The sequence below is a fragment of the Balaenoptera ricei genome, chromosome 2, assembly GCF_028023285.1.
Source record: "Balaenoptera ricei isolate mBalRic1 chromosome 2, mBalRic1.hap2, whole genome shotgun sequence".
NCBI classification, from domain to species: Eukaryota; Metazoa; Chordata; class Mammalia; order Artiodactyla; family Balaenopteridae; genus Balaenoptera; species Balaenoptera ricei.
Window position 1 is genome coordinate 12,741,207 of NC_082640.1, and position 11,892 is coordinate 12,753,098.

Below are 11,892 nucleotides of genomic sequence, written 5' to 3' on the forward strand. Positions count from 1 at the left end.
CCCGCGCTCAAAGCCGTGCGCCCCGACTCCCGCCGCCAGCTGAGGGCGCCCCGAGGGCCAGGGAGGCCCCGGGTAGCGGCGGCGGAGACGAGCCCGAGCCCCAGCTTCCGGGGCTCTCCCGGCCGCGCCCTTACGCCTCTCCCCTTCGCTAGGGGGCGACCCTGCGCCCTCCGCCCGAGGCTCGCCTTCTCCCCACGCTGCTTGCCTTAAGAGGACTAGATTCTGGAGACAAAACCAAGTGAATTTCAGAAATAACGCAGTTGCAGAAGTGGCAGAGAGGGCGCCCTCCTTCTCGCCTTACCTAAAAGACCCTGGGTTTTGCTGGGAAGCATCCGACAGGGTCTCCGGCCTCAGCATGGTCGTCTTCCCCATCGGAGTTCCATGTACCTGAGGCTGTAACTGCAGAAGGGATGGGTCACAGGGCAGCTCAACACCAAGCCTTTCTCCCCAGCCCATGGAAGCAGAAAGGCCCCTTCCCTTGGCTAACCCAGAAACTAACCCCCTGTTGCCACTGGACACACTTTCTACACTATGATTAGGCAGGGTGCCGGTGACCTTGGGTAAGTCAAACATCGTCTCCCAGCCTTAGCTTTCCCGTCTGAAAAACGAGAACAATAAATAGTCTATGACCTCTTTGCCTCATAGGGTGTTTGGATGGTAGGCTAAAAATACAGGCGAAATATTTACCTATTTAGCGCTGGCGATGCAGATGAAGAGCCTCCGAGAGAACTGAGGCCTAACCCTCTAACCCAATTCCTTTCAGCTAAAACTAAAAGCTACGTTTGAGTCTCTGGTTCAGTTTGTTTTTTTTTTTTTAACTAAGTTAGTAACACCCCATCATGTATTAAACAAATAACTTTTAGAAAAAGGTGTAAATAGCATTTATTAACCTTGCTTAGAAATAAACCATATCTGGCAATAAATTAGCATGAAGTTTTCTGGCCAGAGTTCTTCCAACAACGCAGAGTTCTGCCAAGGGTGCTGGGTGGAATCATAGACTATTGCATATTTTTAGAAAATCAGGATAAATTATATAAATTATATATTTTAAAAGAGATCATCTATTTCATTAACTCGACAGGGTAATAAATAGATAAATAACAAACAGTTGATTGCCATTAGAAAAATGTGATTCTTAAATTACATTTACGTTATAGATATTTACATGTACAATATACACAGAGACATAATCAGATCCTCAGGCGGGTCTGGGACATCTCAGGACACAAAATCAAAGGGCGGTTCGTTTTCTATGTTGTTGAAGGAAGATTTGCTGTTGAGGTTTCTGGGATCCTCTGGGGTCCACACTTTGGCTGTTCGGATAATATTTTGTTCTTTGAGTTGTTTTTCATCAGTCCAAGAGAGAGAGTGTCCTGCGAGGGGAGGGAGGCCATAATCCGGGTCGCTGGGGGAGGGGGACCCTGAGGGGGTGAGAAGAGAAAACAGACTGTGAATGTCCAACTCTGTTCCCAACGGTGCCCTCCAGTCCGTTAGGATCCCCTCTTGGGCGCCTGGACAGACAGGCGTCTTAGGTTCCATTAGAACGACCCTCTGCCTCCACCCCTCAAGCCCCCAGCGCCTCCACCCCGCAATCCCAGAAGATGCAAGTCTGTCGGGGACGCGCACCCTCCGAGCCATGCTCAAAGTGGCGGAAGAAAACCTCAGAAACGCCAGCTCGCGCTCAAGGTGTCCGGTGCCCACGGCCCGTCCGTCCGTCTGTCGGTCAGTCGGCTGGTCGGTCTGTTCACCCAGCCCCTCCGGGACCTTCCCGTGCCCGTCCCCGTCTCCCCCAGCTGGGAGGCGGACGCACTTACGGGTGCCCCGATGGCAGATGATGACCTTCTGGACCTGGCTGCCCGGGCTGTCCCCGCCCAGGCGCCCGCCGCCGCCCGGTCCCCCGCCACCGCCCGCGCCGCCGCCGCGCAAGGGCAGGTCGGCCTGCACGAGTTCGCTGAGAAAGTTGATGTAGCCGATGGCCAGGCGCAGCGTGTCCACCTTGGAGAGGCGCTTCTCGTAGGGCAGCGTGGGGATGTGCGAGCGCAGCCCCTCGAAGGCGTCGTTGATGGACTGCATGCGCCGCCGCTCGCGCACGTTGGCCGCCTGCCGCAGCTGCTGCAACTCGGCCTCAGAGCGCACCCGCCGCCGCCGCCGCGCCGCCGCCGCCACCCCGCTCAGGCCGCGCAGCCGCGCTCCGGGGGACAGCACGGCCGGCCCGGCGCACGGGTAGGCGAGGCACGAGGGCGGCGAGCCGGGAGAGTAGGGGAAGCCGCCGGGGGGCGCCCCCGCCTCGCAGCAGTAGCCGCCACCACCGTCCTCCGGCTCGCCGGGGCCCCCCGAGGGCGGCGGGGCGAGCACGTGCGGAGCCACCGAGGGCGCGGACTGCAGCAGCAGGCACGCCCCGTCGCGGTAGCAGTATTCGTGCAGCTGGTGGCTGAGGAACTCCACCTCGGCCTGCTCGTCGGCCAGCAGCTCATCGCCGTCCTCCAGAGGGTCCCGAGAAGACTGGTCGGTGAAGAAGTCCTCCTCGTCAAAGTAAGGGGACGGGAAGGCGTCCAGGCCCCCGGGGAAGTGCTCTAGCAGCACCGCGTCCATGCTCTGCGCCGCCGAGGGCCCGGGGGACTGCTGGCCTGGGGTGAGGGTGTTCTCAGGAAGTTTGCTGCGGCAGTTCGGGCTTGTCTGGCAGCCCCACCCTCCCGGTCAGGCGCGGGAGGCGGCGAAGACTGCCCGCCCGCTTCCTGCCCCCGGCCTCCCTGGGGAGCCCGCGGCCGCTGCGCTCTGGCCGACGCCCGCGCTGCGCTGGGGAGGGCTGTGCCGACTGGCTGGAGCTGAGGGCTGGCACGCGAGGATTCTTATAACTACATCCACAGGCGCGTGCCAGGGACCCGCGGCGCCAGCCAATCACCGAGTGCGGGGTGCCGGCGGGGAGGGGGCCGGGGAGACTGTCCGCCCGGTGGGAGCTCCCGGGGCGGAGGGGAGGCGGGGCCCGCGCGGCCCGGGGCTCCTCCCGCCCCTCCCCGCCCGCTCCTCGGCCGAGTACCTGCCGGACGCGCGGCTCCAGGGGCACCTGCGGCCCCTGGCGCCCGCCCGCGCGCGCTGCGCAGAGCCAGGCCCTTCCGCGGGGCGCCTCCGCGCAGCCACAAAAGTTCCTGAGGGCGCGTCCGCGGCCCAGACGGCGGGAGCTGATCGCGGGCGGAGCTCGCTGCTCCTTGGGGGTCGGCGCAAAAACTGGGCAGTCCAGGCGGTGCGTTTCGCCACCCCCATACCCGGAGAGCGCGGGCCTCCGGCGGGGAGGGTTCTATTCCCGGCTTCTGTCTCGCCGCCGGACCTTTACAGGACTCTGGTCAAGTTGGCACCGTGTGGGCCGCTGGGGTTGGAAGGCGAAGCGATGCAGCTCGCAAGGCGTTCCAGGCGCGGCTCGGGGTCGAGGGGCGCGCGCCTGCGGGGCGCTGCTCGGGATCCTGACTCCGGTATCCGGTGCTCCGCGGCCGGCCTCGCCTCGCCTCCCCTCCCTTTCCCCGCCCGGAGACAGAAATGGGGACGCTGGAGGGACCGCCTTGGAGAGCGGCTCAGAGGGGCACGTTTCTTCTGAAAGCAAATCGAGACCCTAGGGGTCCGGAGCAATAAAACCGGATACAAAAGGAGTCAATTGAATCGTCTGCTCTGGAGCAGTCAGGAGGGAGGGCATGGAAGTTAAAAGGCAGAGTGGGAACCGTTTTCAGAGCCTCTCACCAGAGCCTCTCACCTTTCTGACTGGGAACCAGGACCATCCCTGAATGATTTTTTTCCTTCCCGGCCTTTAAAAAAAAATTGTTTTTTTAAACCAAACACAAAACATTTGTGCTCTGGCCCATAACACCCTCAATCACAGACTACGATGCAACACGAATTCCTCAGTTGAAAAGTAACAAAGAAACACTTTCAAGGTCGAGGCAATTCTGTTAAAAGCCAAGCTCCAGAGAGTTCAGAAGTGCAGCCGACCGCGCGTGTTCTCTCAACAGAAGACCGAGAGACACTGCCTCCCTGGGTCAGCCTCTTCCTTTTTCAGACACTTGCCCCACCAGAGGCTTCTAGTGGGTGTTCAGACCCCTCTCAAAAGCCAAGTCCATGTCTCTTAGAACAGCGATTTCAACACGCTTCTTGGTTTTAGACATTACATTGTATTTAACTGAATTCTGAGACCAAAAGAATTAAGGGCAAAAGATATATAAGAAGACCAGAGATTACCTTACCTTGAACGGCCAAGGACACCAGAGAATTTTAACCCAAAGACTTACGATTTTTCAGCAAGTTCTTTCCTGTGTTAGCTCACGCCCTTTCCAGTGAGGTGATTAACTTAAACTGATGCAAATGTGGACGGTTTCCCTGTGTTCGACACTGGGCTGCAATTTCCTGTATTTAGATTGACCTTTCTCACCTCAAAGGGAGGGAAGCTGTTTGCGGGGGAGGAGGTCAAGACCCCGGATGCAGCCAGCTGCTGGAATTGGGCACCCAATTCTCTTTATATTTAAAAGACCCTCCTCCCCTCCCCTCACCTGGTTAGATTAAAACCCAGTAGGGACATGCCTTTGAATCAGTCCGAGGACCTGGAGGAGTAACAGATGACCAGACTTCAAACCCTTATCCAAAATATTGATAACCATTCAGTGGAGGAAAGACTGGGATTCCAGCCTACACAGGCTCTCTTCAAGAGGCCTTCTCTGATAGATCTAGATGGTTCTTGAGAAAATGTTTGCGTCATGGATATGCGGGGGGTGGGGGCGGGGAAGGAGCTGGGGGAAATGGGAGTCAGTAAGTGTGTATTGGGGGATATTTTAACCCAATGTGATTTTTAACAGTCAGGGTCCCCAGAAAATCACCTTCTGTATGCTTGAGGAGTTTGTGGAAGAGTCCAGAACTTTACCTTGGGCACCCAAGCGAGCTATGGGGAAGTCCAGTGCTGGCGGAAAACCTTACTGTCCTGTGAGGCTGAGCAGAGCTAGCATGAAGGTTCTGGGCAGCTCCTGGGGCTGCAGGGATGAGCCTGGGGTAGGAGGAAAAGAAAAGAGAGTCGCCCGTTCCGGTCAGAACCCTCCTCGCCCTCGCCCTCCCCATCCCCACCATTATCTTCCCCTTAGAGAATTGCTGGCTGTCTGCAGGCTGGTGCAGATGCTGATACGGGAATGCTGGTGCGGGCGTGCATGCTTACACACACACACACACATACACACACACACACACACACATACACACATACACACCCTGTCCTTAAGTAAGACATGATTGTTCTTTTCTCTTCTAAAAAGAAGAAAGGCTTCACTGCTAATAAAGGAAATTTTCTCTGGGTCACTGGAGGTCACAACAGTGTGGATGGCTGCCCTCTTCCTCTGGAAGCAACAGGTCGGATGAGGAGAAGGCTGGGACAGAGCCCTGTCCTGCCAGGCTATAGGCCCCAGCTCTCATTCCAGCCCATCCCTCCACGTGCCCTGGATCCCCAGGGCAGTGGGGGAGCATGGAGAGGAACAAGAACAAAAGGTTCCAGGTACTTCAGGGCAGAGGGACAGGGCTGGTCCCAGAGCCAAAAGCCTCTCCACCCTTCGCTAAGCTCTAGCTTCTCCGCTCCACCCTCTGTCCTCAGGAGAGACGTCCCCTAACCTTGTCCCCCACCTCAGTATAAAATAACATCCATCCCCTAAGGTTAGGCGGTGGCAAAGTGCTTGATTCTTTTTAGGGCCAAATCCTAGTGAGGCACTGAGATTTTTTCAAGTCTTTCCAAGGGGCTCAGTGGCACCTGTCATCAGGGCCCAGCAGACTCCTGCCACGCCGCCTTTGAGGCTGTCGGAAGCCTGATTTTGAGGCTGTTGGAAGTCTGAGGCCGTCTTCAGGTTTCTGGGTTCCAGGGGAACATCTGGCAAAGGCCGTGGGGCACTGAGGAAGCTTTGCTGTGTCCGTCTGCCTGTTTGTCCTTCTCTTTCCCTCGCATGCTCTCTGTCTCTCTCAGCTCTCTCTCCCTCCCAGGGGTGGCATGGACCTGAATACTTGCTCATTGCTTTCCCAGCAAACACTTCTAGAGTCTTTCTCTGGCTTTTAGGAACAATGACTGGAGCGTTGGAGCCCGGGTCCCTGGCTCCTTCCCAGGATGGATTCTGGGCAGAGAGCACCCATGAAGGGTGGGGCCTCTGGGCCCTCCATCCTCTGCTCCCCCTTCATATGGCTGCACAGTGTTCAACACCCCTCAGTATATGTCCTCCCTGCTGGAGCCCCAGGTCCCCAGAAACAGGGTGCCGTTGTCTCCCCGCCGGTGTCCCACGCTCCTCGCTTAGTGCTTGCAAGCAGGCACCTGCAGATGTGACTGGTGTCTGTCTCCCACCTTGAAAATGGGCCCATGTTAACTCCTCATGACCCAAACTGTCCCCGTCCCCACTCAAGAACACAGAGGTGATGTCAGGTGGCTGGATTGTCCTCACCTGTGTCTGTTTCCCCTTTCTTTACCTTCCCCCTCCCTCCCCCATTCTGTGAAAACTTTTTCTTCTCAGCTGAGTGCCCTCATCAACCCACCCTTTATCCCTACACTCTTAGGAAAGGGTTTGAAAAATAGAATCATGGGGCTAATGCTGAAAGGCCTCTGAAGCCCAGAGAGGTTCAGTGACTTCCCTAAGGTCACACAGCAGGTTACCATCAATCCCAGTCCACCCCAGCCCAGTGCTGGTTCCACTGGCTGCTGAGACCAGACTCTAGCCTTGCTTCCACCCACTCATGAAAGGTGTATGTTCATTGATGTGCAATGTAGTCGGTCAGGCCCCGTTCTAAGCTGGCCCCAGTTTACCAAACGCCACCTTCCTGGCCTCTCCAGAGTCCTGGCTACACTGCAGATTCCACAGCACCTCCTGATGTGCTGAGGAAGGAACCACTGATGGTGCAATTCCCAGCATAAGACTAAGGATGCAGAACTAAATATGGGCTCATGGGACTTCCTCTGGCCCCCAAAGTCACACTATATAGATTATGGATGATTTTTCCACTCAGAAAGTACACTCTGATCAGGTGACATTTTATTCCATCCTGGAAAGGACTGGCCTAGGTAATGCCGAACTCCTCGACACCACTTCAAAAGCCTTCCTTGAACTAGCCCCGCCTGTCATTCTCTTCATCTTCTCTTTACTTCATTCTTTATTAACTTACCATCTCTTCCAATGCTACGATGACCTCTCTCTGGTTTTCTACAGTCCTTTCCACTAGTTTGAGCTCCTTGATTTGGTTTGACAGTCTTATATTTATTCTTATATTTATTTGGAGATCTTATATTTATTGTAAGATAGGTAGAAGGAATAATACGAAGGCTAGACAAGATGGAGATGAGCATTTTGGAGGGCTTTCACTCATGTTTATCACTTACTCTCATAATTCCGCAAAGCTGAAGGGCATCCTCCTTACTTCAACCGGTGAATAGATGAGTCTCGGCCATAAACCCAGGGCGGCATGGCCCGTCAGAGAAGGGGACCGAGTTACACACCAGATTGGCTGACTCCATACCTCATTTGCCTTCCGTAGCATCTTCCGGCCCATTCTTTGTCTCTACACTGAACGTAGCTGATTTTTTTTTTTAATTTTTTATTTATTTATTATTTATTTATTATTTTTATTTATGGCTGTGTTGGGTCTTCGTTTCTGTGTGAGGGCTTTCTCCAGTTGCGGCGAGTGGGGGCCACTCTTCATTGCGGTGCGCAGGCCTCTCACTATCACGGCCTCTCTTGTTGCGGAGCAGAGGCTCCAGACGCTCAGGCTCAGTAGTTGTGGCTCACGGGCCTAGTTGCTCCGCGGCATGTGGGATCTTCCCAGACCAGGGCTCGAACCCGTGTCCCCTGCATTGGCAGGCAGATTCTCAACCACTGTGCCACCAGGGAAGCCCTGAATTTTTTAAATATAAATTTACTTATTTTATTTTATTTATTTATTTTTGGCTGCGTTGGGTCTTCGTTACTGCATGCGGGCTGTCTCTAGTTGCGGCAAGCGGGGGCTACTCTTCATTGCAGTGCGCGGGCTTCTCATTGCAGTGGCTTCTCTTGTTGTGGAGCACGGGCTCTAGGCATGCAGGCTCTAGAGCACAGGCTTGGTAGTTGTGGCGCACGGGCTTAGTTGCCCCGCTGCATGTGGGATCTTCCCAGACCAGGGCTCGAACCCGTGTCGCCTGCATTGGCAGGCAGATTCTTAACCACTGCGCCACCAGGGAAGCCCGATGTAGCTGATTTAATACGATTTTCACATGGATTCTCTTGTTTGCTAACACAGCACTGTGAGATAACTTGGGCAGGTGTTTTTATTATTTGCAAATGATAAGATTCAGAAAGGCTAAGTCACTGTCCTGGAGTGACACAGCTGGCACCAGGGAGCCATGAGGGGAAATAAAGGGATTTCCAGCACAAGGGTGATGGGGGTGTCAGCATCGTTTTCTAGGGTTTCCCATCAGACATTCTCTGCTCTGAAGCTACTCAGCCTGAAAAAAAAAAAAGCTGGGCCATGTCCCATCTGGGAATGAGGGCAGGAGGCACGTGGCTGCCACCAAACGCAGGGAAAATCCCAACGTCCAACACCCACCTCCTTCCTTCTAGAAGTTCCCGTTGTTAAACATTAATCTTTGGAGGATGAAACACCGAAATGCTGATATAATTATCCAATAAGTATTTTCTGTCATGCCAAGGTTTCTTTGATGAATAGCAAAGCTTCTGAGCTTTGTCCTTCAGTCTTGTTATTCCAAAAGGTGTTTGGTCTTTAGTAAAGTAAACACTGCAGGTCATTATTGCCAGACTTCTGTGTCTTGGCCTCCATAGTGAGCAATGAAGAGGAAAAAAACCCGAATTTAATAGAAACAGGAACTTTGAGCTTTTTTCTGTTTGTTTCTCTTTAAAGCTATATGTTTTTTCTGGCTTCATGACCATCTGTAGGGCCTTAATTGAATTATGGTGCATTTGTATAATGCAATATTCAGCTGCCATAACAAAATGAGAATGCTTTTGATGTAACGATGTGAAATGATTTCCAAGATACATCGTTAAAGAGAAAGAAGCAAGAGTGGCTAGCATGCTCCCACTGCATTGTTTTTAAAAAAGAGGTCAGTGACCACACGTGAGCACATTTGCTTATGCAGCCATCCAGCATCTCTCGATGGGTGCTCAAGACACTGATGATGTTAGCTGCACTCAAGAAGAAACTGAGTGGCTAATGGAAAGAATTTTTCCTTGTATACCCTTTCGGATCTTGTGATTTTTGAAATATGTGAACATATATGCAGAATTTTTAAAAATTTGTAAATTATGATCTTTTAAATTAAAATCTTTTTAAAAATTTATTATTATTTAAAAACAATTTTTTTGGCTGCATTGGGTCTTTGTTGCTGCGCGCGGGCTTTCTCCAGCTGCGGCCAGCGGGGGGTACTCTTCGTTGCGGTGCGCGGGCTTCTCACTGTGGTGGCTTCTCTTGTTGCAGAGCATGGGCTCTAGGCACGCGGGCTTCAGTAGTTGTGGCACACGGGCTTCAGTAGTCGTGGCCCTCGGGCTCTAGAGCGCAGGCTCAGTAGTTGTGGCGCATGGGCTTAGTTGCTCCACGGCTTGTGGGATCTTCCTGGACCAGGGCTCGAGCCCATGTCCCCTGCATTGGCAGGCGGATTCTTAACCACTGCGCCACCAGGGAAGTCCTAAATTATGTTTTTTTTAAAAATAAGGAATTTCTTTTAAAAGAAAACTTTTGCAGTTTATGATCCCTTCATATAAGCCCTGGAGAAGCCCTCCAGAAACATTGGATATTATTAGCTTGTGCCATCTTCAAAAAGCGGCAAGAATCCTCTGGCAGGTGGGACCAGTGAGGGCTGGCTGGGGCAACCAGGCACGCAGGGTGCCCTACATGTGGACCAGGTCCTGAGTGAGCCTTCATGTAATTGTCTAAGTCCCGCCTACAGTGCAGGTGAAATGGGATGGCATGGGATGAAGTGTCATTCTCTGCATGAGATCAATAGCAAACAAAATTTAGAGGGATTTGACAATACGAAGGGAATTTAAAATTACTCATTAAAGCCACCACATCATCTGCGTTGTCCACAGCTCCGCAGCCTCCACGTGACTACTGCTAACATTTTGGCCTGTTTCCTCCCATGTATTTCTATTTTCATATCCTGCACTTTTCACTTGACTGACTATCATCACCATTTCCTTATACCTTTACCGACAGGCTTGAACAGTGGCGTGATGGTTCGTCGTAGGACTTTACCGTCGGATAATTTCATTTTCACTTAAGCACCGCTCACTCCTGAGAACTCACAGTTGAGGTGGTACTTTGCGCATCTCTTGAAATCACCTTTGTGTTTTGCCCATGGGCTGACTTTCTTCCGTGCTTGGCAGGTCACTGATTGTGATTCCCACGGAATTTTTTCTCCCTCGCCTCAATGATACCTTAGCTTTCACGCCTACCAGTGGTCCTGAAGATGTAGGCTATTGCAGTGGCATTTTTGTTCTTGTTCCTTAAAATCCTGCCTAGAGCAAAACTCTTCCTCAGCCTGGTTAACCTGTGCCTGAAGAAGCTTATGCCAGCCCATGCCTGGTTCAAGCAGGGAAGTGCCTACTGTTAGTCAAGAAACTCCAGTTATTTGGAAAAGTTCCCTAAAGGTCTGGAATTCAGTTTTCATGCTTGGACATTCCAAGAAATCAGCACCCCGCCAGGCCCCAGGTTTTGCCACCACAAGACTCCTCTCAGATTGCACACTGCTAGAGGTTTGAGCCTATTTTTGTCGCAGAGAAAGTAGCACCCCATCTTCCACTGCCACCCCAGAGAGGCGGGGAAGCACAGAGGTCGTGAGCATGGGCTCCGGAGGCTGACTGCCTGGATTCTGGTGGCTCTGCCACTGACCAGCCGTTTGGGCAAGTTAGCTAACCTACCTGGGCCTCTACTCCTGCAAGAAGAAATTATAACAATATTGCCGTGTTGGGTTACTGTGAGGATTGAGTTAACAAATATAAACACGTACCCAGTGTCAGGCACACGGTAGTATTTGCTCAATTTTATTTATTTGTTCAATTCTATTTATTTATTTGGCAGTAGTAGGTTCATAGGTGCTCAGTAAACATTGGTGGAGTCGATGAGGATGTAGCATCAGTAAAAGTGGGAGCCCTATTTAGCAGGAAGGAGTCATTCTTGTTGGCTTCGCCCACCCCTACCTGAGCTCCAGGATTTACAGTGGACCGATATCCAAAAAATCTATCAACAAATACTGAGGTTGATTCACCGCTGACACTGGAAGAGGCAGTGCACCTCTATTCAGCTCTTCTCACAACTTTTGGAGGCAGTTAGGATTAGGCCTGGTGATGGTGTTTTGCTAATGCTCATGGTTATGAGTCGGGGATGGAAAAATGGTCCCTTCACACAGGATGGCCCCCAGAGCAAAGCCTGTGAAGGGGCAGAGCAAGACCCCAGTGCTCAGCTGGGCACGTTCACGCAGGCCCGTCTCTCCTGTTTCTCTTCTGCAGTGTCCTTCTCAGAGACACCAGTTAGACACACGCCAGGGCCTGGAGTGCAGGAACAGGGCGGGGGCTGGTGTTCCCCGCTCATTCCTCCATTCTCACCAGCCCTGCAGAGAAGCCAGATAGATGCCTTTCCTCACCTGCAAGGAAAAACAAGCCAGGCTTGTTAGAAGAAACAGTCGCTCTGTCATCTGCCCATGCCTCTGTAATCAGGGGGTCGTATCTATAGCCTTTTCCCTCTTCATAGCAAAGGGACTGTTTCCATACCCAGGAGTTTGATTTTCCTGGTGAGGGTCCTGACCTATCACTGGACCCGTCTCATTTCTGTGGACCTCCGATTTTCTGGATCCATACTTCTTAAATGAAGGCTCCACAAGTTAATTATGTCTTTTTTTTTTCAATTTTGTGA

General features: G+C 52.7%; 1 protein-coding gene across 1 annotated transcript; it reads right to left on the reverse strand.

Moving 5' to 3' along the window:
* Window positions 1-1,218: 1,218 nt before the first annotated feature.
* Window positions 1,219-2,592, reverse strand: PTF1A (pancreas associated transcription factor 1a). Its single transcript, XM_059915297.1, has 2 exons — window positions 1,815-2,592; window positions 1,219-1,421 (listed from the first exon to the last, which is right to left on the reverse strand). The coding sequence occupies exons 1-2, from the start codon at window positions 2,590-2,592 to the stop codon at window positions 1,219-1,221; spliced, it is 981 nt and encodes a 326-aa protein (XP_059771280.1).
* Window positions 2,593-11,892: the final 9,300 nt, after the last annotated feature.